General features: G+C 44.0%; 1 protein-coding gene across 2 annotated transcripts in view; it reads left to right on the top strand.

Moving 5' to 3' along the window:
• The first annotated feature begins 10,047 nt into the window (after positions 1 to 10,047).
• Positions 10,048 to 25,192, top strand: part of SUFU (SUFU negative regulator of hedgehog signaling) — a 69,482-nt gene continuing 54,337 nt past the window's right edge. For both annotated transcript variants that reach the window (XM_053389360.1, XM_053389359.1), the window contains exons 1-2: positions 10,048 to 10,319; positions 17,754 to 17,888. In XM_053389360.1, the coding sequence (XP_053245335.1) occupies positions 10,162 to 10,319; positions 17,754 to 17,888 (293 nt within the window). In that variant the 5' untranslated portion in view covers positions 10,048 to 10,161. The remainder of the gene's footprint in view (positions 10,320 to 17,753; positions 17,889 to 25,192) is intronic.

The following is a 25,192-nucleotide window of genomic DNA, read 5'->3' as shown; positions in this document are numbered from 1 at the left end:
AGTGGTACCTCAGGTTAAGAACAGTTTCAGGTTAAGAACGGACCTCCAGAACGAATTAAGTTCTCAGGTTAAGTACTTAATTTGTGAAGTGTCTGTAAACTGAAGTGTATATAACCCGAGGTACCACTGTACTGGATTCAAACTGTTGTGGGGCGGATAGTATCACAACCAATAAAAGTATTCTCTGGCTATACCAGGCATATTGGATTCATGGAATCCTCTTGGAAGATTGCCAACTTGCATTGACAATCAATGATTCAATAGACTTTCCAATTTAGATGAATTTTTGTGCAAATTAATGTCACAAAACATTTGTTAGCAGACCAATAGCCATAATAATTAGTGTACACTGAAATTAAAATACTCCAAATATGCAATCCAACTAGTGTGATTTATGAATATGTATTCTGAAGATATCAAATTAACATTTTTAAGGTTGCAGGTTTATATGTACACTTTCTTGGGATTAAATTGCACTGAACACAGTACAGCACAGTAAAAAAAGCTTAGTATCGCTCTGCACATCAACAAGATCAACAAAAATCACACACACACACATTTCAGTCCAGGTCTTCCACCTCTTACAATACCTTCCTTTGTATGTTAATGTAAGTCCCTTTGTGTTCAAGTTCTAGGGGTAAGTGTCTTTAGGACTTTAGCCTAAGAAAACACCAAGTGTGCGCATTTGTCCTTTTCACAGTCTTTTTTCCTGTCAGATCATAGGCAAAGATCAAACCTAGATTATGATACAGTATAGTTTTGTATTCTATGTATTGTATAGTACCCCTGAAGGAGGATTTATATTCAAAGCATATTGGGCTCAGTAAAATATTCCTGTGCTCCTGCAGGTGCCCCCCCCCCATTACCCAGGGTGGAACCACTGTCTTGTGTGTCCAATTGCCTTTCCATTTCCTGCTGTGCTGCCTGCCTGCTGTTAAATTAATTGTTCTTATTTGTGCATATGATCAACTTCATCCCTAACCCCAGCAAAATGCTGATTTCCCTCAGGAAGCCAATAAAATAAACATGTAATGTGCAGTTTTATGAGCTATTATCCCTACAACAGGAGGAAAGCCATTCTCATGGGAAGCCTATTGCCTTCTCCAAACAAACCTCCACCCATGGAAGCTTTTGCAAAGGAAGGCACCATGGCCTTTTTCAGCTGCTGGCTTGGTGTTGTATTTGGAGAAAATGGGTAGAATGACATCGTGGGATCATTCAGCTCTCATTGTGAGTTGGCTGGTGTCTTACTTATGACTTCATTAGCCCTGGCAAAGCGGCCACTCATCCTACTGAAACTACAGTACCCTTCCCCAACCTGCTGCCCTCCATATGTTGTGGATTACAGCTCCCATCATCCCCAACCAGCTTGGAAAATGGTGAGGGATGATGGGAATTGTATTCCAAAATTTCTGGAGGGCACTAGATTGGAGAAGAAAGATAAATTATCTCATGATTTCTCCTGAAAGATGAGGAGCTCATTCAGATCCCTCCACACTGGAACAATGAATGCTAGAAATTTGCTCTTCATCCTTCAGGACTCACATTGTCCCTACTCTGGGGCTGTAAGGCTGCTGCTGAGAAACAGAGATGGTTCCATAAATGCTACACAGCATTGGTATGGTGGGGACCTCTCCAAGCAATGTTTTACAATTGCATGGCTGTTACTCATTTGCTGGCTGAGATATTAGTGCCTTTCCCCTGGGTCAGTGGTTCCCAATTAGGGGTCCACGAAATATACCCAGGGGGTTTGTGGCTCCATCTTTTGCCTCACCCTCAACTAATTTTTTTTTGGCCATTTTGGTATAGTAATATCACAAGTTGTATGGTCTGTTTTTTTAGTATACCTAAAATCCTTTGCTTATTAGGGGCTACCCCACACTTTGTTTTTTTAAAAATTGCTTTGCAGAGGTAACTACCATGGAGTTATCAAAATTTACAAACTAGGGGGTCTGTGGCATGGCTTTTGAAAAATAGGGGGTCTTCAGTAATTAGATAATTGGGAACCACTGCTCTAGGTTGCACTTCTGTTGTGGGAATGCTGCACTTTCCAAGCACTCAAGACTATAATATTTTGTTTCTGGGAACAAGTGATTTTGCTTCTCTTCTGTTCCTGCAGCTCAGCTATAGATCCAGAAGCATTTCAGGGAAACTGCTTGATAAAATTGCCGCCCCCCCCGCCCAATTATGGAAATCCTATCCAGAATAGGTCATAAAGCCATCATCTATAGATGATGGAGACGATGGGACGGGACGCGGGTGGCGCTGTGGGTTAACCCATAAAGTCTAGGGCTTGCCGATCAGAAGGTCAGCGGTTCGAATCCCCGTGACGGGGTGAGCTCCCGTTGCTCGGTCCCTGCTCCTGCCAACCTAGCAGTTCAAAAGCATGTCAAAGTGCAAGTAGATAAATAGGTACCGCTCTGGCGGAAAGGTAAATGGCATTTTCATGCGCTGCTCTGGTTCGCCAGAAGCAGCTCAGTCATGCTGGCCACATGACCCGGAAAAGCTGTCTGCGGACAAACGTCAGCTCCCTCTGCTAGTAAAGCGAGATGAGCGCCGCAACCCCAGGGTCATCCGCAACTGGACCTAACAGTCGGGGTCCCTTTACCTTTACCTTTATAGATAATGGAAGGTGGGAAGGGCTAAACTCCATTGATAGTGATGGAAACCCAATTGCTCCCCTCTCCTATGTTCATCATTATGTCTTTGGATGGATACATCTTGAATTAGTTTGCTTGTTTTCAGTCCTCAACTGCAGTCACACTGTGTAATTACTGAGACCGCAGAATCTGATTCAGAGAAAAAGGACAATAGCTGATTATCAGCATACTGATGTCATTGAAATCCATCCAATCTTGTCTACTGACCTTATATAAGAAAGGTTCACACAAACCCTCTCATGTGTTAAATACATGCATGGTATGAAGGTAGTGGGACTATGAGCTAGCCAGTTAGGCTATTCCCTTACGTGGAGGACCTCTAAACACATGTAGGGCTCCTTCCCGTAGTTTTCTAATTTGTGGCTGTGGTGAGGCTAAGCTACATAGTCCTTAGTATGCTTTAAACATGCCAGGTTTGTCTGCCCCCTACGACAGATACTGAACAGTAGGGTGCAGGGAGTGGGAGACAACAGAACAGAAACATGCAGGACACTACAGAAAATATCCCAGGAGGTCACTGATCCCAGGGGGTTCATCACTGCATTTCATGCACGAAATGAGAGCAAAACCTCTCTTATGAATGCACGTGTGTCATAACCTAGGTGTGTTACCAAAAAGACAGGGGCAGTACTGTTGTCTATTTGGGAGGTATAAATATACTGGTTTCTAACTGCCCTGCTATTTATTTGCTAAGGGTTTGCTTGCATGCTTGAAAGGTGATGTGTACATTGCCTTGGGGGTTGGAAACAATGATCAGAAACCCAGTAACTAAGGCTATAATCCTATGCACACTTAGACTATAATGCTATGCATACCTTCCAGGGAGTAATACCTCATCTATCAGCTAAAGAAAGACCAATTCTAGAGATTTGCTTCCCCTGCTCCCTGTCAACAAGAGCGCATGAGAAGTTTGTCACTGAGTTGCCTTTTCCCTCTTCCCCGCCAATCCCTTTCATTTTTGTGCTGTGACTTCTTAGATTGTAAGCCCGAGGGTGGGGATTGCCTTATTTTTTACTGGTCGATGTTGCCCTGGGAGCTATGTTTGCGTGGCGAGTTCCCACCCCCCACCAGGATAAATAAAGACACGAGACACCATAATTTAAGGTTAATTGGGCGAATTAGGCCACAACTTTATTGAATTTCAGGAATGAGAGGCATTGGCTTAGGCATTGGTCCTAACGACTATCCGGCTCCAGCCCATTTGCTGGAGACACAGGGAAGGGTTAACCTTATATCGGGGGAGTCTCCTGCCGAGGCACGTCGACTAGGAGCTCCCCCGGGTCACCGCTCTGGGGCGTGCCTTTGGCCCTCACCTCCATAGGCTTCGGACAGGGCCACGCCCCCCAGAGTCCTTTAATGGACCACCCTTCGGTCGCTGGGGGGAGGTGATGGCGTTCCTCCCCCCCCCATCCTCTTAACCCCTTCTTACCATTGCCTACCGCCACACGAGCAATCGCTCACCGCCAATACTCTCATGCCTGAAACCAATCCCCTACTCCCTTTGCTATATCAGTCAGCCACGTGTCATTTCCCGCATCTGAAAGATGCACGCCATCAAGCCAAATATCATTCCCCGCATCCGAAAGATGCACGCCATCAAGCCGGTAGAGGGCCTCGCAGTTGCCCGGGTGGTCAATGACCCACCCACCCAGGGCTGCCACTCTACGCACCACCGCCCGATCCAAGGCTTTCCTAGCCCTATTTGTGGCTATCGGGCACCTGCTCTCCCACCAAACCTGGCTTTCCATCAACAAGGCCCCAAGAATGGTGATGTTTGGATAAGAGGCCTTAAGTTCCTCAAAGATATGCCACATCAAGTCGACTACCTTCTGTAAGCTAAATCCTTTTCGCCAAAGTGGATAACTAAAGCATCTGGGGGGCCCTCCGCTGCCGCTCTGGCCCTAATTGCGGGCAACATTTCGGCCCAGCGCATTCCCCTCCGCTACATCCAAGATATATTGATGTAGTTAAGGTGCGGCCCGAGACTGGAATTGATGGCGCGGGCCCTGGCCCAATGCACAATGCTGTGCCCGATTATCCAGATGTGCGCCCTCATAGCTCCTGCACCCTAGGTCCCCGTTAACAGCTTGGTTTCTATCCCAGTGGACGGTGCAGGGCCTATACTCCAAATATGCACGTCACCTGAAAGCAAAAGAAGGTAACAAAGCCAGGTCAGGTATACTGTGAACGGTCACAAGCTCTTACGAATATATCCCTCAAATTCATCAGACTTCCACTGCCCCCAAGTCCTTCATCCTTTCAGCTGAGAGTCTCAAATGCAATGCTGTGGTGGCGGCCCCAATCCTAAAGGAGTTAGCCGCGAATTCAGCTGAGGATAAACCGCAGGCAGCAATCTCCCTTTGCATAACGCGCGTGGACTGATGCCGCGCAAGGCGGGAGGCATCCAAATGTATAAGGAATGGACCTGAGACGGTTGTTCTCACGTACATGAAATGTTTAGTGTCCTTTACTGCTGATCGGTTTTGGAACATTGGACATGCAGGACTAAATTGGATCTGAACAAGTTCAGGTCTCTCAAACTAACCCCGGGCAGTGGATTCTGGTTGGCCCTTACAAACCACTTCGCCAATGCGCATAGCGCCAAAGGCAATGGAGTATGCAGCTGAAAATAACTGGGCCTTGTCCTCGGATCAACAGATACTTCTCATTTTATTTTATTTTTTATTATTATTATTTTAATTTTATTTAATTATTTATTTTGGAATTGGCATAGAATGTCATAAGGGCCTTCTACCATCACTTTTAGGAGGCTGCAGCCTGCGCCAGCCCCACAATAATAATAATAATAATTTATTATTTGTACCCCGCCCATCTGGCTGTGTTTCCCCCAGCCACTCTGGGCGGCTTCCATAGAAACCAAAAATACACTAAAATATCACACATTAAAAAGACTTCCCTGAACAGCAGCCCTACAGTGCCCCTCACACTAAGAAGTCCACACCAGGGTCTACGGATTAAACAACCTTACAGAAAAAGGGAGATTGCCGCCTACTGGATGTTTAAGAGTCTTTGCTGCACGACCCAGCACCCTCCAATGTACCAAGTATTGCAGAGCTTCAGCCTTGGTAGGAGGTGTGTCAAGCCTAGGATTTTCTAATTTGCCTCGAGGTGTGTCAAGCCTAGCCTTTATTCATTCATTCATTCATTCATTATTTATTTATTTATTTATTTATTTATTTGTAAGATCTAAGCGTGGACGGGGCTCCTGAAGCTAATACTCCCTTCAGGACATCACGTTCCCAAGGCTCCAAAGGTGCTCCCGGAATGGCTGTGGCAATTTGCTGCGCCTGGGCATCCGTGATGTCATTGTTAACCCTAGAGGTAAATTTGGTAGAGAAATAGATGTTTAATTCTAAGCACAAAAGGACAAAGGTCCGGGGCAGATCTGCCACTCTAGGAGAGTGCGATAATTGCTTTGACAGGACACTGACAACCGTTTGATTGTCGGTCCAGAAGCATACCTGGTGATTCCTGAACTCGTCAGCCCGCAAATGCCATTGTACTTTTCCAGGAACTTCAACCCAACCTTCAGGTCTGACTTGACCACTTTAGAGAGGTGCACTCAGTGTTGCAGAGCACGCAGTCTCGCTGACAGCTTAGCCAATCGCCCACAAAAGTGGCGGCCAGGGGACACTACGCAGCATGCAAAGTTGAGGTGACCGAAGCGTGAATTGACTCTGGCCAAGGGTGATCTTCTTGAGGGGAAGAAGTTGCAGAATTAATGCTAGCCTCTCCCTTGGTAGGCGGGATGTCTGTGCAATTGTGTCCAATTCAATACCCAAAATAGGTTATGGTCAAAACTGGACCCTCTGTTTTATTCGCCACCAAAGGAACCCCAAGCTCCTCGGCCAGGGAGGTAAAAGCCTCTAAAAGAGAAGCGCAATCAGGGCTATTACTAATGATGGGGGGGGAGATTTATCAAGGTAATGGGTCACCCCTTCAGCACCAGATCCAAAGCCAAGACCCCAGTCCAAAATTGCACTACATGACTCAAAGGCTGCACAAGCTACTGAGCACCCTATCAGCATAGATTTGTCTATGGAATAAGCCCTCTCAAATCTAAAACCGACCATAGAAATTCCTCAGGGTGAATTGACAGGAGTCGGAAAGTCGACTCAATGTCGCACCTAGCCAAGAGCGCCCCCCTGCTGAACCTGCGCATAAGCTTTATAGCCTGATCAAAGGAGGCATATTTCACAGAACAAGGCTTCTGTGGTATTGCATCCTTGACTGAGCCACCTCCAGGGTAGGATAGGTTGTGGCTCATAGGATACTCTCCTGGAGTCTATTGGGGGACAATGCCTAAAGGTGAAATGAGTAAACCCGCTATAGGTGGCTCCCTGAAGGGGCCGGCCACCCTCCCTGCCAGAAATTTCTTTAATTTCTTTTTTGCAATAGTTGGCATTTCCAAAACTGATTCTTTGGTTTGGGGGGGTTCCCTGAATTAGGGGGTAATGAAACAAGGATCTTGAAGCCATAAGAGAAACTCTTCCCTAAGGGACTTTGCCGCCTCTATCTTAGGGTATATATCGAGAAGGGTTCTAAGAGGTGAGAGCTTAACCGAAGAGAACACCATAGTCAAGGGCCAAATTCCTACCAGTTTGTGGCTGTTCTTTTTGGCGGGCTGGCTGGGGGGGGCAGACCCGACCGGGATTCCCCTGCTCTCGCGGGGGCTGGGACCAGCCCCCGCTCACGTAGGGTGGGCGTGAAGCCCGCAACCCCACCTCCTGGGCAGGCCGGAAGTGGCTTTGGCTAAAGAGCAGGGTAAAAACACGTTTTTTAAACATCCCTTATTGTACTCAGTTGAATTTACTTCTGAGTAGACATGCATAGAATTGCACTGCAAGAGCTGTGCAATGAGCGCTAGGAATAAGAACTTTCGAACTGACTTATCACACATTGTATTGAGCTCTCATGCTGCAATGCTGTGCACAGTCATAGGGAAGTAAGTCCCATTGGTCTCAATAGGACTTTATTCAGAGCAAACATGCACAGAATTGGGGGTGCTTCCAAATCAGCTACCGCTCTTCGTTAAGGAACTTTCCAATGGACACATTGGAGAAACCTTTTCAGTCAAGCACCACGTTCCCTGGGGTGGAGTGGTTACACATGCCAGTGTGGGGCAGGGCCAGAAGCAAAAGTGGGTGGGGTGGGGCAACAAATGCAAATGTTACCTTTGTACAGTGGGCTGGCAAGAAGCATCATCAATGTTCAAAACACATTCCAGCCGGGCAAAAGCACAGTGCAAAACAGAGCCTGTGAGGGGTGTGGTCTGGGGAGAGGATGTTGCCAGAGGAAAGTTCCAAGGGTCTGATAGAGAAGCCTGGAAGACCACATTTGGCCCCCAGATGTTCCTCACCTCTGCCTTAGTGTTATCTTTTTCCTTTTCAAAAGAGGCAGTACAATAATATTTCAGGCGTCTGAGATACCTCTTCACTTTGGCATGTGTTCCCTTTGGTATGCGTTTCCCATTAGTACCATTTTAGCAGTGTTTACATGCACACCAAAATACTTTTTCACCTTTTTTCCCCCTAATTTGTAAAACAAATTAATGCAATGAAACTTTTTTTAAAAGCATTTGGGTGCATATTTTAAAAATTGACCCTAAAATGCCATGCTTAGGTACCTTGTTACTCTTCCACCAATATGGCTATACTATGCCGCTCAGTGTGGCTGAAACATAACACAACATATACGTTTAGAAAGTGCTATTCTCGATGAAATACGGAAAATCATTTGCAATCTCAGATGCAACTCACAAAGAGAAACTACCAATCAACACTAAAAGCTTGCAATCTGGAATTATGATGTCAATAAGCCCTATCTTTTGCAGGAGTAGAATCAAAGATGTACAATGTGACTAGAGTTCACAGAGAATTATATAGATGCTAGTTGAAGTTTTGGAGAAGTGTGTCACCAAAAGTTTGATGATACATGGCTGCTCTATTTCTCTCTGACATCTGAGTTGGGAGAGGCTGAATACAGTCCAGAACACTTGCCTGGATGAAGTTGTGGAATGGATGAAGGCTAATAAACTGAGCTTCAACCTTGGGAAGAGGGAGACACTGTGGGTAGGTGGTTCCTCAGGATATTGGACACTTGCCTTTTCTGGATTGGGTTGTTGTGCAGCAGAAAGAAAAGGTTTTGTGGGGTGCTCCTGGATCCATCTTTGTGTCAACTACAGCCATTCTTGGTTAGGGATAGCTTAACTGCAACAATTGGTAACTCAGGATTTGATTACTGGAGTACACTGCATGTGGGGTTATCCTTGTGCCTGGTCCAAAACCTCCAGCTGGTGCAAAATTCTGTGGCTAGACTCTTGATGGGGACAGACTAACTTCAGCACATAATACTGGTGCTTAAAAGCTTGCACTGGCTGCTCATATATTACTGGGTCAGGTTCAAGGTTGATGTATTTACAAGTCCCTTAGCAACTTTGGTCCATGATATCTTAAAGACCACCAGATTCCTTATATCCCAGCCCAATCACAGAGCATATCTTGTAAGTACTGTTTCATTGAGTGTTGCTGTCCCAAGCCTGTGTTGTGTTGTCTTCTTTTGGTTTCTATGATGAATTTTAATTGTTCTTATTCATCCTAATTTTAGGTACGCTGCTTAGAAATTCTGACAATGAAGCAGTATACAAACACGTGAAATAAATAAAATAGAGAAGCATGTATCTGAAGGATCAATTAATTTAAATCATTTTTAAGAGACAGATGGCTTGATTCTAAAGTTACTGTGTCATACTAGAATGATTAAAAAAACCCTGGATTCAAATCCCACTCATTCTGGATGCTACCTGGGTGTGGTTTGGACCTGTCACTCTTTTAGCCTTAACCAACCTCACAAGGTTCTTTTGACCCTGTAATGAAGGAGGAAGGGTGGAATAACAATAAGAAAAACATGATCATTGATGCTTGTTATCCTGAAATGACCTCATGTCGCCTCTACTTTGGCGTCGCGCGGAGTCCCCATATAGGAAGGGAGCAACTGCCAACCCCCATAGCAGAGAGCGAGCAGATGGCAAAGGGGCTTCAGACCAAGAGGAGCCCACACCGCAACACCCTTCTCCCAATTTTTGCCACAAACCCCTGCGTTCCCACAGCCTGGCTGAGCTTGAAGCTCGGGCGACTCTTCCTGCCCCCCCAGCCCTCCCTCTTCCCCCGGGCAGAGGGGGAATGCAATGGCAGGTGGGGGTCGCTAGGTGTCAGGCTTGTGCCTCAGGAAGGGGTTAACGCGGCGTCGGCCCTTTGGCTTCAAGGCGCGGGGGATTGGCGAAGTCGCCTGCCCGTCAAGGCGGGAGGAGGCGGGACGCCGCCGCTCGGGGCCGGGGTCGCGAAGGGAGTTGGGAGCGACCATTTGGGCTGTGCATGCGGGGCAGGGCTGCCGTCCTTCGCTCGGCCCTTCCGGTGCCCCGCGGGGTGCGCAGCTCCCGCGCGCCCTCTCTTCCTCCCCGCCCCGCTTTGCAGGCTCCTCCATGGAGACCGCCGCCCCCGCTCCCCCCGGCCCCGCGACGGCGGCGGCCCCCTTCCCCCCGCTCTTCCCCCCGGGGCTGCACGGCATCTACGGCGAGTGCCGGCGCCTGTACCCGGAGCAGCCCAACCCGCTGCAGGTCACCGCCATCATCAAGTACTGGTGAGTGGAGGGGGAGGAAGGAGCCGCTGTGGGGGGCGAGGGGTTTCCAGGGAGGGAGGGAGGGAGGCCTTGGGGGTCCCTGAAGGAGCTTCAGGGCCTGGGGCAGTTTCTCCGGGAAAGGCTGCTGCTTGTATGCTGTGGGGTCGGCATTGGCTGTGGGGATGAGGGGCAGCCGGTGGGCGAAGAAGCCCCGGGAGGTATCTAGGCTCCCTGAAACGGCGGAGGGAGGGGGTTGGTATCTGAGGCAGGACTTGGCGACGGAGGTCGAGTGGGTTTTGGGGGGGGTCCCTGGGAAGGCCCAGAGGGGCTTTGTGGTAGAGTTTGGGGTTTCCCGGGTGCCCCGGGCCTTTTCGCCTCGGAGGTGCCTGGTTTTAGTTCGGGGAGTTGGTAGGTGAGGGGCTGAGGCGGGAGGGGGTAGGTAGGTGAGCAGCAGCTCGGAGGTGGAGGGAGGGCGGCATTTCTATGAGCGAGGAGCTGGGGGTCAGCCTCTTGGCCAGAGCCCTCAACCCTCACAGGATGTGCAGATTTAGGCCTCAGTTGGAAGAGGGAGTTTTAAGAGGGGCCCGTGATCTTTGCAGATCTTCCTTCATTGATCTGGGTACAGTGTTGTGAAGAGGTGAGGGTTGAGGCGGCGTTGATATGAGAGGTGGGTTTTGCTAGGGAGCAGGCGGGTGAAACCTTGACCTGTGTGTGAGGTGGGTTGAGAGAGCAGCCATTCTTAAACTTTGGTATAAGTAGTCCCCTTATCAAGGATGGTGAAATACCTCTCCACCATGAGTAATACACTAGCTAGAGGACTTAGCTGAAGGTACTTTCCTTTTATTGAGGTAGAATCAAGTACTGAGTGGTGTTCCACTTGCCGCTTGCAAGTTTTGCAAAAGTGGGTGCATAGACTTAAGGAAGCCTCTCTATATTGCATTTGTTATTCAGACTGCTTTGTGACATTCTTGTGCAATACTTTTTGCAGAAGTGTGTTCCTTTCCCTCTGTTTTTCTTTTTCTCTCTCTACCTTCCTTCATCTTTCCTTCTCTCTAATTTTGTGTGCCTCTATAGTTAAATATATGCACGTGCTCTCTTTGATCTTCAGGCAGGCAAAGACTTATTGTGCATGCCCTGAATGATTGCATGCAACTGTTTACACAAGGACTCTGTACAATTTACATGAATTGCTTCACCTGTGCTGATACTTAATATGTACATGTTCATTTGTTAGTGTGGCCCAATGCTGCATGTCCATCTCCTATGCACATCCCTTATATACATCTCTTATACACTTACATGCTATGCCTTTAAAGCACATTCAAAGCACATGTCTCTCATGGAATTCTGGGCACAGTAGTTAACGGTTGGTGGGATTATTGGTTGTAGTTTGAATGTCCCAGCTGGAACTGTCTGTTCTCCGTTTTGTCATTATTGCGATTCTAGGCTTTGTTGAGTCAAAAATATGCTATTGGGAGAATATTATGCATCTATACTCTTTTTATAATGGGAGGACCTATTCACAAATATAAGTGATACCCATCATACCCATATTCAGGACAGGAAACCTAGTTAGACAGTAGTTAGCTTAAACTGGTTTAATATAGTAATGTGTGCATTACCTTTTCCAATAAAATTTTCTGGCCATTTATGTTTAGTGACACCAGAATATTTTGTGCTGTGATGTCTTTAACTACTTTCTATGAATCTGGCTAATTCTTACTGGATGCAGTTTTACCACAGGCTGTTGGCATCTGATGTGGCAATGAGTTCCATAGATTGGGTGTGACAAATCTGTTGGAATTTGCAATAAGCTAAAAAAAATAAAATACTGCATAGGCATATATAGGATTTCACTGTGTTTCCACAAAATAAAATGCAAACTAGGAACTGCAATAACCTTATGTTGGTGAGAGTCAGGATAATTCTGCTTGTAGCAGAGCCGTATGTAGATTAAAAAAGAAACTCCACCTATTTCAAGTAGTGTTGCCTTAGCTACTTTGATTTGTAGTGGTATTTGTATCTCCTTCAGTAACCCTACATAGCTCAGACCTGCTCTTCCTCAGTGAGAAATAGCAAGCATTAGGAGGTAGTCTGAAATGTCTGTTTGCCAAAGAATAGTTGTGAGACAAGCATCTAGCTTAGACAATGCTGTTCAAAACTTATTTGGAATGCTCATCTTCTTTACGCTCCCAATGGCACATCTCTTTGGATGCTTGCACAGAGCTAATTTTTTATTTTGTGTGTCTGAGAAGCTCTTCTGTAAAGTTGTCTCTCCTCTTTATAACAACCACTTTCTTTGCCTGTATAGAAATTGAAAATGCTGAAACAGCTGGTGTCGTGGGCATGCTGTATGCCCTCTGCCCCTATCTTCCAGTTGGAAATTACCATATTTTTCGCCCTATAGGGCGCACCGGCCCATAGGGGGCACCTAGTTTTTTGGGGGGGAAATAAATAAATAAAAATTTATCTCCCCCCCCCCAGGCGCGGGGCTGGGGTGGGGGAAGCCCGAGCTTCCCCCAACCCCAGCCCCCAGAACAGGCTGCTGTCCGCAAGTCTTGGGAGCCCGGCGCGACTTCCCGCCGGGCTCCCAAGGCTTGCGGAGAGCTGCCCAAAGCCCGGGGCGCACTCCGCTGCACTCCCCGGGTTTCGGGCTGCAGGCTGCTGTCCGCAAGCCTTGGGAGCCCGGCGGGAACTCCCGCGGGCTCCCCAGGCTTGCGGATAGCTTCCTGAAGCCTGGTGCGCACCGACCCCTCTTGCTCTCCAGGCTTCAGCGAAAGCCTGCATTCGCCCCATAGGACGCACACACATTTCCCCTTCATTTTTGGAGGGGAAAAAGTGCGTCCTATAGGGCGAAAAATACGGTAGCTTATGCCTTGGTTTGGGGTGGGAGCTGTAGCTTTGTGTCACACTGCAAGTACCAGCGAAGTTGCTTTGGCTGTTCTTTCTCTACATGCGTCTTTGTAGAAATAAGTTTCAAAAAGGAATGAAGCCTGCAGGTTGTATGTATCTTCTTGTGTCACTTTACTTGTTGGAAAATTCCTATGCAGAAAGCACTTTCAGTTGATTTATGTCTGCTGAGAAGCCATAATTTGCTTGCTGCTCCCAGTCATGTCTACAGAGGGTGGAAACAGATCATAGAATTGTATAGGATTAGAAGGGACTCCAAGGGTAATCTAGTTCAACCCCCTTCGTTGCAGGAATCTCAACTAAATGGATGGATGAGGGAACGCTGTATGCCAGCCATTAACTGTAACTAGATCAGGGTTGCCCAACTTTGCATGCCAAGTGGGCCATAAGAGTACTTTGACACAGAGCCCGCAGGCTACACACTGCCTTGTCATGCAGCAGTGGGGTACGGGGAGGGAAGTGAGGCCAAAATTTGAGGGGACACCCCCACCAAGCTCTCATGCTGCCTTCCCAAAGGCTAAGTTGAGGAGGAGGTATGAGGCTCTGGTAGGGTCCTAGAGCCCTCATACCTCATTCCCAAAGCACAGTGCCTCACTTACCTGGCTTTGGGAAGGCAGCACAAGGGCGGTGTGTGTATGTGTCTCAAATGCATACAGCCCTCAGGCCACAGATCGTACCACCTTGCTCTAGATTAGCGGTTCTCAACTTGTGGTACCCAGATGTTGTTGGACTACAACTCCCATCATCCCTAGCTAGCAGGCCAGAGCTCAGGGATGATGGGAGTTGTAGTCCAACAACATCTGGGGACCCACAGGTTGAGAACCACTTCTCTAGATGAAGGTTGCATATGAAGCATCTTTATAGCTCAGTCAGTAGAGCATGAGACTCATCTCAGGGTTGTGGATTTGAGCCCCATATTGAGTGAAAGACTCATGCATTGCAGTGGTTGGGGTTGATGACGCTCATGGTCCCTTCCAACTTTACAATTCTGTGATGTTCAGATGGGATGCTAACACCCAGAATACAGGGACAATGTTTAGGTGATCTCTGTGTTAGGCTCATTTATCTTTTACAAAGAAGTTCATGAAACAAGTCATAGTCCATGACTGAATTTGTCAAATATTGGGAAACCTTTTAAAAAAGAACTGGAGAAGAAATTTGAATGACTCAGTTGGGGGTCATGAAGAACTGTGCATCTATGTCCACTCACACATACTGTAAACATGCTGCCTGTGGATTCCTAAGGTTATCAGTTACTTAAAGGGAGAAAGAACTAAAAGAATATGTGGCACCTTAAAAGCTAAGATTTCAATCCTGACAATACCTACTCAGAAGTAAGTCCTGTTGTAGTCAGAGGGACTTATCACAGGTAATTGGGGTTAGGATTGCAGCCTAACACATTTTATTATGGCACCAGTTTTCATGGACTATAGTTTGCCTATTTTTCCTTCCTCTGTGACAATTGAGGCAGCTAAATGATAAGCCAGGCAAGGTAACTGCTGCCTCTATGCTTTATTTGTCTGGCTGGTCCATCTGGCAACAGTTACCTATCTCAGTTCCTTCTAGCCAAACTTGCAGGTCTTACCTGATCCATGTGTAGCATTTCCCACATTTCTAGTTTAAGTACCTCTGGGCTCTTTGGGCAGGTAGGGTGGGATATAATATGCATGTATAAATAGGTGTCGCAGCAAAACATAGCATGCTGTGATATTGGGGGCCTGCAGCCCTTGCTGGTAGAGAAGGTGGTGAGGACAGTCTACCTCACATGCTGCCCCTTCTTCTCCATGCAAGGCAGTCTATTCTAATGGTCTTTGTGAAGGAGGAGGGGTCTAGTCTGAGCTGGTGAACCAACAGAAGCTGGGAAAGACTGTAGAGAGTATACTAAACATTGTATTATAGCCTTTTTCTTAGAAAGCAAAAGCAAAATGAAAATATTTTCAGGAACAGTGGCTGGTGAATGCTCAAATAACATTCCCATTACTTTAGACAGTAGAGTAGAATTATCAAAAAAAATTATAATAATTATGTTCCTACCAGTTTTTGCTGTTACCAGTGGAATGAAGCATAGCTTTATTATTTATTTAATTTATAACATTTATATACCACTTGATTTTAAAAAGCCTCACAGTGGTTTACAAAAAGATAAAACAATATAATCAAGAAAAATGTACAACCATACTTAAAAACATACAAGAATTATAATACTAAAACAAATTAAAATTACTTCAATCTATTACCAGTAATAGATGCTAGTTTCCCCTCATCTGTTCCCTTTCAAATGGAGATGCCATCTGAATATTTTATAGCATATAATCTAATACTTAAGCACTAAGGAGATTGCACTCTGCTTTTGGGTTGATTGAACAAACTGAGGACAGGTTTTCTTTTTTAAAGGGCTCTCTTCTCAGCTTTTTGTTTCTCAAAGTTGAACACAGCAATTCATGACTTAAACTTCAGTGTTTTTATGGAATAGTATCCTAAAGTGTGTGCAAGGGTTATTTTTCATTAGTGAGAATGGTCCGATCAGCATACTCTGCTTTAGTTTCACGCTCTCAAAAACAGTGCTGATTAAGCACTTCCCAATGTTTTTAACACATTGAAGCTACATTGTGCTGCTTGCAAATATGGCCTTTGTCCCTGAGGCTAATGTTCTTTCTTCCAAATGAATCCTTTGGTAGAGGGAGTTTAGAAGCCTCACATCCTGTGTTAACCTTTGTGACTGTTCCAAAGAGAATGCTGAACAGTTATCTTGCTTATAATTGGGATTCATGAAAAAGAAAATAGTGGTTAGGCCCAGCATGTAGCTGAAAATATTTTTTTACAGTACATAAAAAACAAAAGTAAGTGTGTTTGTGCATCAGAAATATTCTCCAAAATCCACAGTTGGGCAGTACCTTTATTACAGCCAACCAAAATCTCACAAAATGGTAGCAAGCCTTCTCATTCTCCAGAACTCCTCTTCATCAAGAAAGTTATTCAGAAGTGGGTGGGGGCAGCAGGCCTGTGCAGAGCTTGTCTGACATGGGGTGGGAGTTTTGTTAGAATAAAGTTATAAACTCTAAAAAGCAGCTAGTCTCTAGTGGGGGGGGGGGCAACCAGCTTAGTCCTCTGAGCCCTGGGGCAAGGGTACCCTGCTTTCCCCCACCTTTGCATGGGCCTGGGTGGGGAGGGCTTCTACCCTAGCTAGATGAGGAATGGTGAATGCCGACAGGGATGCCAACTAGATTTCCAAGATGGTGAACTCTGTGTGGATTGGGTCCCCTGCATCCTGCCCCCACCCCCTTGCAGTAGATGCACCAATAGTCTGGCACACATTTTCTTGCAGATTTTAAGAAGGTGGTATGCCTGGCAACACTACTGATTCTAACTGCTTTCATGATAATAATAAATAATAATAATAATTTATTATTTATACCCCGCCCATCTGGCTGGGCCTCCCCAGCCACTCTGGGCGGCTTCCATAAAAACAAAAATACAGTAAAATACCACACGTTAAAAACTTCCCTGAACAGGGCTGCCTTAAGATGTCTTCTGAATGTCAGGTAGTTGTTTATCGCTTTGACATTTGCTGGAAGGGCGTTCCACAGGGCGGGCGCCACTACCGAGAAGGCCCTCTGTCTGGTTCCCTGTAGCTTTGCTTCTCGCAATGAGGGAACCGCCAGAAGGCCCTCGGCGTTGGACCTCAGCGTCTGGGCAGAATGATGGGGGTGGAGACGCTCCTTCAGGTATACTCGACCGAGGCCATGAGTATGAATAGTAGCGATTCAGTGTTTAATTGTTTGATTTAAAACAGCTTAATTGATTATTATAAGATGTCCTCAGTTAGGCAACTTTATTTTTAATTGCCATTTCTGCATCTTCTTAGAAACAAAGTAGCAATGCCTCTTGCTTTATAACTGTTGGTTTTACCTATATGTAAATATATGTAATCAGATGGTGGTCCTAATGGCATTTTGTAGAGCTGAATATTCCACATTATTTCCTTCAGAGCAGAAAGCTTAGGTGGGAAATTATGTTATTCATTTCTGAAGTTAATTAGGGCTTGCATTATGACGTTTCTTTTTTTTTAAGTAATATTTTCTGTAGTTCTGTTTTGTGAACATTAATTGAGACAAATGACTTACTCTAGAGAAACACTTTAAATATATAGTAAATGTTTTTTTAGAAGCTTTCTGACCTTTCTATCTTGTATTGGAAGGGACTGGCTCTTGTATACGAATTTTCATTCTTACTGCTCCTTTTGAAAAAGAAGCATTTTGTCTTGTGAGACATGCAGTATATTTTCAGACTTGCCTTTAATTTAGTAAACAAAAATACTAAAATGTTATTTGGTAATAAAACAAAATATATGAGATGCTTTGAAGGCATGGGAACAACATCGATCTAGGACAACAACAGCAGGGCAAAGTTCTTGCCTGTGTGCCATGAGTTTTTTCAGAAGGAAGTGGGTTTAATGATATTGAGTGTTGATAAGTGCATTTGCTGAAAACCACCTCCATCTCTAATACTGACCTGCAGCTTACTCTTGTCCTTTTTTTCAAATAGGTTAGGTGGACCTGATCCTCTGGACTACGTCAGTATGTACAGGAACTTGGGGAGTCCATCCCAGAATGTTCCTGAGCACTGGCACTATGTAAGCTTTGGATTGAGTGACTTGTATGGTGATAACAGAGTACATGAGTAAGTTTTTAATAATTCCCATTTACTGTGGATTGTGGCTTTCTGTAGTAGACAGAAATGTGATAGAAGCAGCATGCATGCACACATACAAAAAGTAGGTTTATGTGACAAAGATAGAATGGGACTGTCTTTTCCCAGGGCATCGTTGCTGGCCTGCAAGTACCAGATTTCAACAAAAGTTTTTAAAAAATAGCTACTGGAATTCAATATGAAATTGCTAAACTAAAATTTTATCTGCAAATTTTATTTTATTTGTTCAGGGTTTAAGAGAAAATCTGCCACTGTAGGTGTTAATTTAGCATAGCAAGGATAGGAAGGATTATAATATTGCCAATTACTGCTATTGTGAATAGTCACTTTGCTTACTTTTCCATGGAAACGTTAAAGTTCCTGTAACACTTTAAGGCCTTTGGCATTGCTGTTTACAATTCTCTACCATTTATACCTCTATCTGTCTATCATGTTAGGTTCACACGTCATAAAGTAGTATACAGTCCATGAGCACCAAAGGCATGCTTTTGTTTTTTGCATTGCAACAGACTGTCTGAGCTGCCCTTCTCAAGTTCATACAGTATGTAATTGTTAAAACATGGCAGAACAACATGCAGATAGTTTCTGGGTGAAGATGTACGTTAGTTTTTACTAAGAAATACTTGTCTGTTCTTGCTTTTTCCCCATTTACAGAACGAGCATAATTTGATCCTGTGCTGTTTCAGGGTGAATTATGTTTGTATAAAAGTATTCCATGACTTGTATTTTAAATGTAAACATGTGTTTCCCCTATTTAATACTTTTAAAACAGCAGCTACAGCCATTTAAGGACAACTTTTCTAAAGCGTACACACACTAACATTTACAACTAGCTGCCCTGCCCCTGTCCCCTGTGTTGCTAGTGAGGCCCAGTCCTGAAGACTTCCTCTATTTTCTGCAGCATAGACTGTCAGGGCAATGTTATTGGTCATACTCTGAGTAGACCCATTAAAATCAGTTCACTCAGCGTGCCTGTGGTGCTCATGGACTGTATACTACTTTAGGAAGTGTGAATCTAACATGAAATACTTAAGTACATTGATTTCAGTGGATCTGTTTTGAATACAACTTAAATTGGTCTGCACTGAATATGGGTTAGTTACATACAACCTTTTAAACTGTAGCTTCATATCTGTTAACATTTTATTTAAATATGTAGTTGGTTAGGATAATAGTGTACTATGTTTCATTTTGGCCCTGTGACAATGGGGGATTCAGATGAATGGGTGCTGGGCTAACCTTAGGCTAGCCACAGAGAGGCCTGGTTATAGCAATCAGTGCAGTGGTGGCACAAGTTATTTGATCTGGAATAAACTGCATTTCAGCCCATCCAGCACCCTGCAAGCCTCTAGGACACAGTCCCACAGGCATCTGGTTGGCTGTTGTGAGAACAGGATGCTGGACTCCATAGGCCATTGGCCTGATCCAGCAGGCTCTGAGGTAATGCCTCTTCCCATATGGCACTAACTAGGCTTCGAGGTAGTCACAGAATCATAGAGTTGGAAGGGGAACCTGATTCAACTAAAGTACCTATGACAGAGGGCCATCCAACCTCTGCTTAAAAACCTCCAATGAAGGAGAATCCATCACTTTCCAAGGGAGTCTGTTCCACTGTTGAAAAGCTCTTACCATTAGAAAGTTCTTCCTGATGTTAAGTCTGAATCTCCTTTTTGTAACTTGAAGCCACTGGTTTGGGTTAGTAATATTTTCAGTTAATCAACTCTAATTTAATTCGTTACCCTGTTACTAGCAGCATAATGCCATTAGAATCAGCTCCTTGATGCTCAGTTTCTGTGGAAAGGAAAGGGCCATGCCCACTAATCAGGGCAACACAGGCTCTCAGTACTGTATTTTGAAATAAGAATGTCGAGCTTGAATTGAGGCCACTATGAATAATGGAATTGCAAACAGATGTAGCAAGTGAGGTGTGAATGTTAACTTTAATTTTATATTTTAATGATCCTGCAAAGGCTGAAATGTAGCCCACCCATGCCTCCTTGTTGACACTTACTTCTAGTTAGAAAGGTGTGGTTTTCATATTCTGCTTAAATACTGGTTGTTTAAATCTAAATAAATAAATTTATTTAAAAGCACTGTAGTGACATGAATTATTCCTGATTTTTAGATGTCATTTTCATTCAAAAATACTAGGCAAAAGAACTTTATGTTGTAATGCCAAACATGACACCAGCTTTAAACGTCAACATCTTCAGTCAGTACATTTGTCAGGATGGAGTTTGCAACTGTGGAATTAATATTGTTGAAATTGGATTCTTAAGTATATCAGGAAGAGGCAATATCTTTAGTTCTGATTCAGTTTAGGACTAAGCACAACTAACTTGCCCTTTTTGGTGTAGGATACCCGGAATACCTCTTTATCTTATTTTATTCTTTTATTTCATAAATTGTATACGCTGCTTGATTGTAAAAATAAAAAAAAAGACCCACCCCTTGTGGTTTACAAAAAGATAAAACAAGAAAATCAAGAAAATATTACAACTCTACTTGTTGTCCAAACTATTTTACTCCTAGTAATTTAATTTTCTTTGAAAAGGAAGAAAATGAATGTCCCCATTTCATACACATTTGCTTAGGGCAATTTTATAAATCTTGAAACATTCAGCCACACACCTCAAATAGTATCCTGCCTCCCTCATTCACAGCATCAAGGCACTTTTTCATACTTCCTGTTCTCTGTTGGTGGTAGACCTCCCTTGAAGCCATGGCCACCTTGTGGAATTTATTTTCTTGTGTGTGTTTGGCTTTAAAATGTCATTTGTTTAAGGTAGTTAATGTAAAAGACGGGCCACCTACAGAGAGGCTGCCTTGCACTGCTTAAACTCACACACAATCCCTGGAACTAAAACACATCCTTATTGTTAAATATTTTAGAGTTCAAGATTTTTTTTTTAACTGTGGAGGGAGACTTGTTTTATGTTTACAGCACAGTAGTTGAACTTACAAGGAAGGCTGCTTTTAATAAAAGGAATGTAACCAAGTTTGGCTCCGGGCAAAGCCGGTCTGCAGCATATCTTGCATGTTCTTCCTTGGAGAATAACCCTCTTTCCTTTCTAGTGTAAAATAGTTTCCCAGTGTACTGTGATAGTAGTTGTGCTGTGGGGGGCAGGGAAGACTGGCTGTTCAAGAACACTAAAGCTAACAAATGTCCGAGTGCATTTTCTTTTCTTTTAAGACATTAGCATGTTGGCACTTTTGTTAACTCCTGACTTGTGCATTCTAGGTTAGAACTGAGAATCCCAATTCCCCTTTCACTGAGTTCTTCAAGGTCTTTGGGAGATTTGGCTGCTGTGTGTGACCTGTGCTCTCACAAGCTAGTCCCCATTGCATCATTCTTCCTAACTATTTCTATCCTGCGTTGGGTGAACCCGAGCTGGATCCTGCTTGTTTTCTACATTGTTCAATATTCCGAGCCTCCTAAACTGCTAATTACCTGTTTTCTGATTAATTTGTGTCTGTTCATGGGCTCTGTAGAAATGGGAAAAATCCTGTTCCTTCTTGCAACAGGTCACTGAACTGACTAATTATAGCATTCTCTGTGAGGCCTAGGAAGGCAACATTACCAGATCTCTCTCTGTCTCCTTTGGCAAAGAACAGACATCAGCCAGATAAACTAAATGGAACTAATTGTTTTTATATATGTGAGTTACATACATTCCATAAAAACAATTCCAGTGTGGTTTGTATATTGTGTAATGTAAGACTAATTGAAAAAATATAAGAGATACTTATTAGTTTGGATACTGAAAAGTTGAATACTGTCTGATCTTGAACATTGTCCCCCAGGAATTGTAGTAAATGTGATATTGCACCAGTGTGTGGTAGGTCACAGGAGCAAGAGTTTTGCAAGGAAAATTATTCTTGCTTATTATAAACTGAAAAGCAGACTTAATCCTACAGCAATTGCACACGCTGTCTTCAGAGTCCTGATCTGTTAAGCCTTTCTGAGGAGTTGCTAACAATATGGACTAGATGACCCTCAGGGTCCCTTCCAACTCTGCAACTTCTCTTCGGGTTGCTACAGGTATGGAGTGGGGGGTTTCTTTCCTCCTCTTCCTTAGGAATTTTCATCTCCAAACATGCTAGTTGCATTTGGAATAAGTTTCACATTGGCACTAGTGACTTCATTTGCATGTCATACAAAGCTGCAGATGGCAAACTTTGCATGAGCTGATCTTGGTCACTTCTCTCCACTTGTGCTTGGGAGAAACAAACAGCGACCTCCTGGCTTAGCGTTGTTTCAAAACCAGGGATCAGCATAAGCAAAGCAGCATTGGCTTACCAGTTGTGATTTGTTTGAGTAAAATAAACCATGCTATCTATTTTGCACATCACACTAAGTCAGGTATCATGGTTTGTTTCTCCCCATTTTGAGCAGGGGTGAACAAAGAAGCACTTTTGGCTTCTGCATGGTACAGTGGTACCTTGGGTTACATACTCTTCAGGTTACAGACTCCGCTAACCCAGAAATAGTACCTCGGGTTAAGAACTTTGCTTCAGGATGAGAACAGAAATCATGCTCCCACAGCACGGTGGCAGCAGGAGGCCCCATTAGCTAAAGTGGTGCTTCAGGTTAAGAACAGTTTCAGGTTAAGAACGGACCTCTGGAACAAATTAAGTACTTAACCCGAGGTACCACTGTACATGCAAATGCGTCCTGTGCCTACATGTCTGGCACTGCTTCCCTCATTGACTAGGTAGGAATCCAGGCCATCTAACATGGTTGAAGTGGACATCAGGTGATATAGTTCAAACTCAGTTAAAACCTGGTCAACTGAATAGTTAAGGCTCTCTCCCCTGTTAACCTTAACCAGTTCAAAATCATTCTTCCCAAGTTTCTCTTTCACCTATCTGGTTATCTGCATTTCTTAGCCATAAATGAAAAACAGCTTGATAGGAGGGGTGGTCATGAAACTAGAAAAGGACCAGTGAAGAAAGAGTTGAGCAGTCTTCCTCCCTGCTTGCCCCCCCCCCTTTGGGCAGCATGGGGCATGCTGCTTTAGATTAAAATAAACAGCGTCAAGAAAAAAAATCTCATGTAATACATAGTTTGAGTCCAAGGAAGCAAAAATAGTGCAAAGTAAATGTCTAAAGTTACTGGTTTCATGTAATTTGGCAGTGTGACAAGTCTAGCTTAATTTTTAGTTTTCATGTTCTAGCAGCATATTGTGGTATTGGGACACACTAGCATGCAAAGTACTGCAGATGTTACTAGCTGAATTGGGATTGGCTAATTGAAAAGGCTCCTGGCCTGTTTTAAAGCCTTCAGTGGTGTATATGTTGGCACTGTGTTAGCTTCTGAAAACAAAGTTCAAATTACACTGAAAATTGGCCTGAAGTGCTGTTTGTACTTTGCTCATTGGAATGGTGGCATAGTTACACATAAACAGTTACGTCCCCCTGCCTGCTGCCCCAGTGGTCATCTTCATAAATATGTTTACATGTAAGTACTCCTTGCTTTAAAGTAAATATGTGATATACTTTTCCCCCTGTCCAGTGAGTTACCTCATATCTTTCTTTCAATAATGTAGTTCTTTTACACTGGAATGTGGGGGAAATTACCTACTAAAGTGAGAATGTATACATTTTGGCAAAGAGCTTTAACTTTGAATTAGAAAGCCTGAATCTTGGGGGGGGCCTGTTAATGCAAAGAGAGAGATCAAAAATTTGTAGAGATCAAAATTTGTGTTTTAAAAACAGATAGACACTTAGAGGAATGTCTCCATACTCACCCACTTTTAGTTTCATTATCTATTTATGCCTATTTATAGTGAACTAGAATCATGTGTTTTGTAATACAAGGAGTAGTTGTGAACCCCCTAGATGCTGGAATGTGGGGGTGTATATAGTAAGGCTTAAAAAATATGTGGATCTTTAGATTGAAATAGGAACACATTCACCTTTCTGCCAAGGACTCAGATGTGCTGATGTGATTTCTATTGGCCAAGTTTGAAATAAAAATGTAAGATGTGAAAGTGCTATCATTTTAGCAGTAGTGAGTATAACTATAATGGAGAAGTTAAGCTTATTCCACCCATACATGTCTTTGCTGATAATCATATGCATATAATCATATATATTACTTCTAAAACCATCTGACGTTCTTACAAAAAAAATTCAGATAACAATTCACAAATACAAAATAAAAGGCTATGTTCTGAATTACAGGTGTCACAGGACACTGAATAATTAGATTTCTTAATTTACAAAGATGGTAGTTAATTGCTATCCCCCCCCCCCATATTTAATTGAAACAGTATTGCAGTCAGGGGATCATTCTGGGTATAAAGTTGTATGGCTTCCATCTAATTATAAAGACAGGTGTCCCCCCACTTATGCGCAACTGCATATACGCGCGGTGCCAGGAAACCATGAAATTATTCCATTCATACCCGGAAATGGCAGGAGAGAGCTGGAGAGTGCTCATGGCTTGTGAGGAGACCACCCCCCCCCCCCGAGTCTGAAGTGGACATCAGTGAGGGCAAAGGAAACCCTGAAGAGATTGGAGGTGCAGCGGGGTTTTGTTTATGTTGCTCAGCCTCCCCACCTAACAGCTGATGTGTCGGTCCCAGAGCCTCCTGCTAGTCCAGGGGTCAGCAAACTTTTTCAGTAGGGGGCCAGTACACTGTCCCTCAGACCTTGTGGGGGGCCGGACTATATTTTTTGGGGGGGGGGTGAACGAATTCCTACGCTCCACAAATAACCCAGAGATGCATTTTAAATAAAAGCACACATTCTACTCATGTAAAAACATGCTGATTCCCAGACCGTCCGTGGGCCAGATTTAGAAGGCGATTGGGCCGGATTTGCCCCCTGGGCCTTAGCTTGCCTATCCATGTGATAGTCCCATAGCTTCAATTCTAGTTGTGGATATTTTTACATACAGTATTTTTGGTTCATATTGGAGAGAGAGCAGCAGAGAGGACGTTAAAAAGGTGTTTAGAGGGTGCTCCCCACTTTATACAATTTCACTTATGCACATGTAGGCCTGGAACATAACCCCCGCATAGGTGGGGAGTTGCCTATAAATCGGATTTCTAGCATCTTTCTCGCAGACTTCTGTAGTTGGTCGGTTTAGTCATTACAGCATCCTTCCACATTTTATTAATACCATTTATTCACTGGTATTCCCAGTTGTTTCCAATGCTTTGTATATAACATTTGAGCAGCTTATGCTATATAACTAGCTAGTTCTAAATGCTCCCTTTTAATTGTATCTTTTGTATAGGTTAATTAATAGAAATAATAATAGATGT

The sequence above is a fragment of the Podarcis raffonei genome, chromosome 5 (assembly GCF_027172205.1).
Source record: "Podarcis raffonei isolate rPodRaf1 chromosome 5, rPodRaf1.pri, whole genome shotgun sequence".
NCBI classification, from domain to species: domain Eukaryota; kingdom Metazoa; phylum Chordata; class Lepidosauria; order Squamata; family Lacertidae; genus Podarcis; species Podarcis raffonei.
Note: the sequence above shows the minus strand (reverse complement) of the source record. Positions and strands in the feature narration are given on the sequence as shown.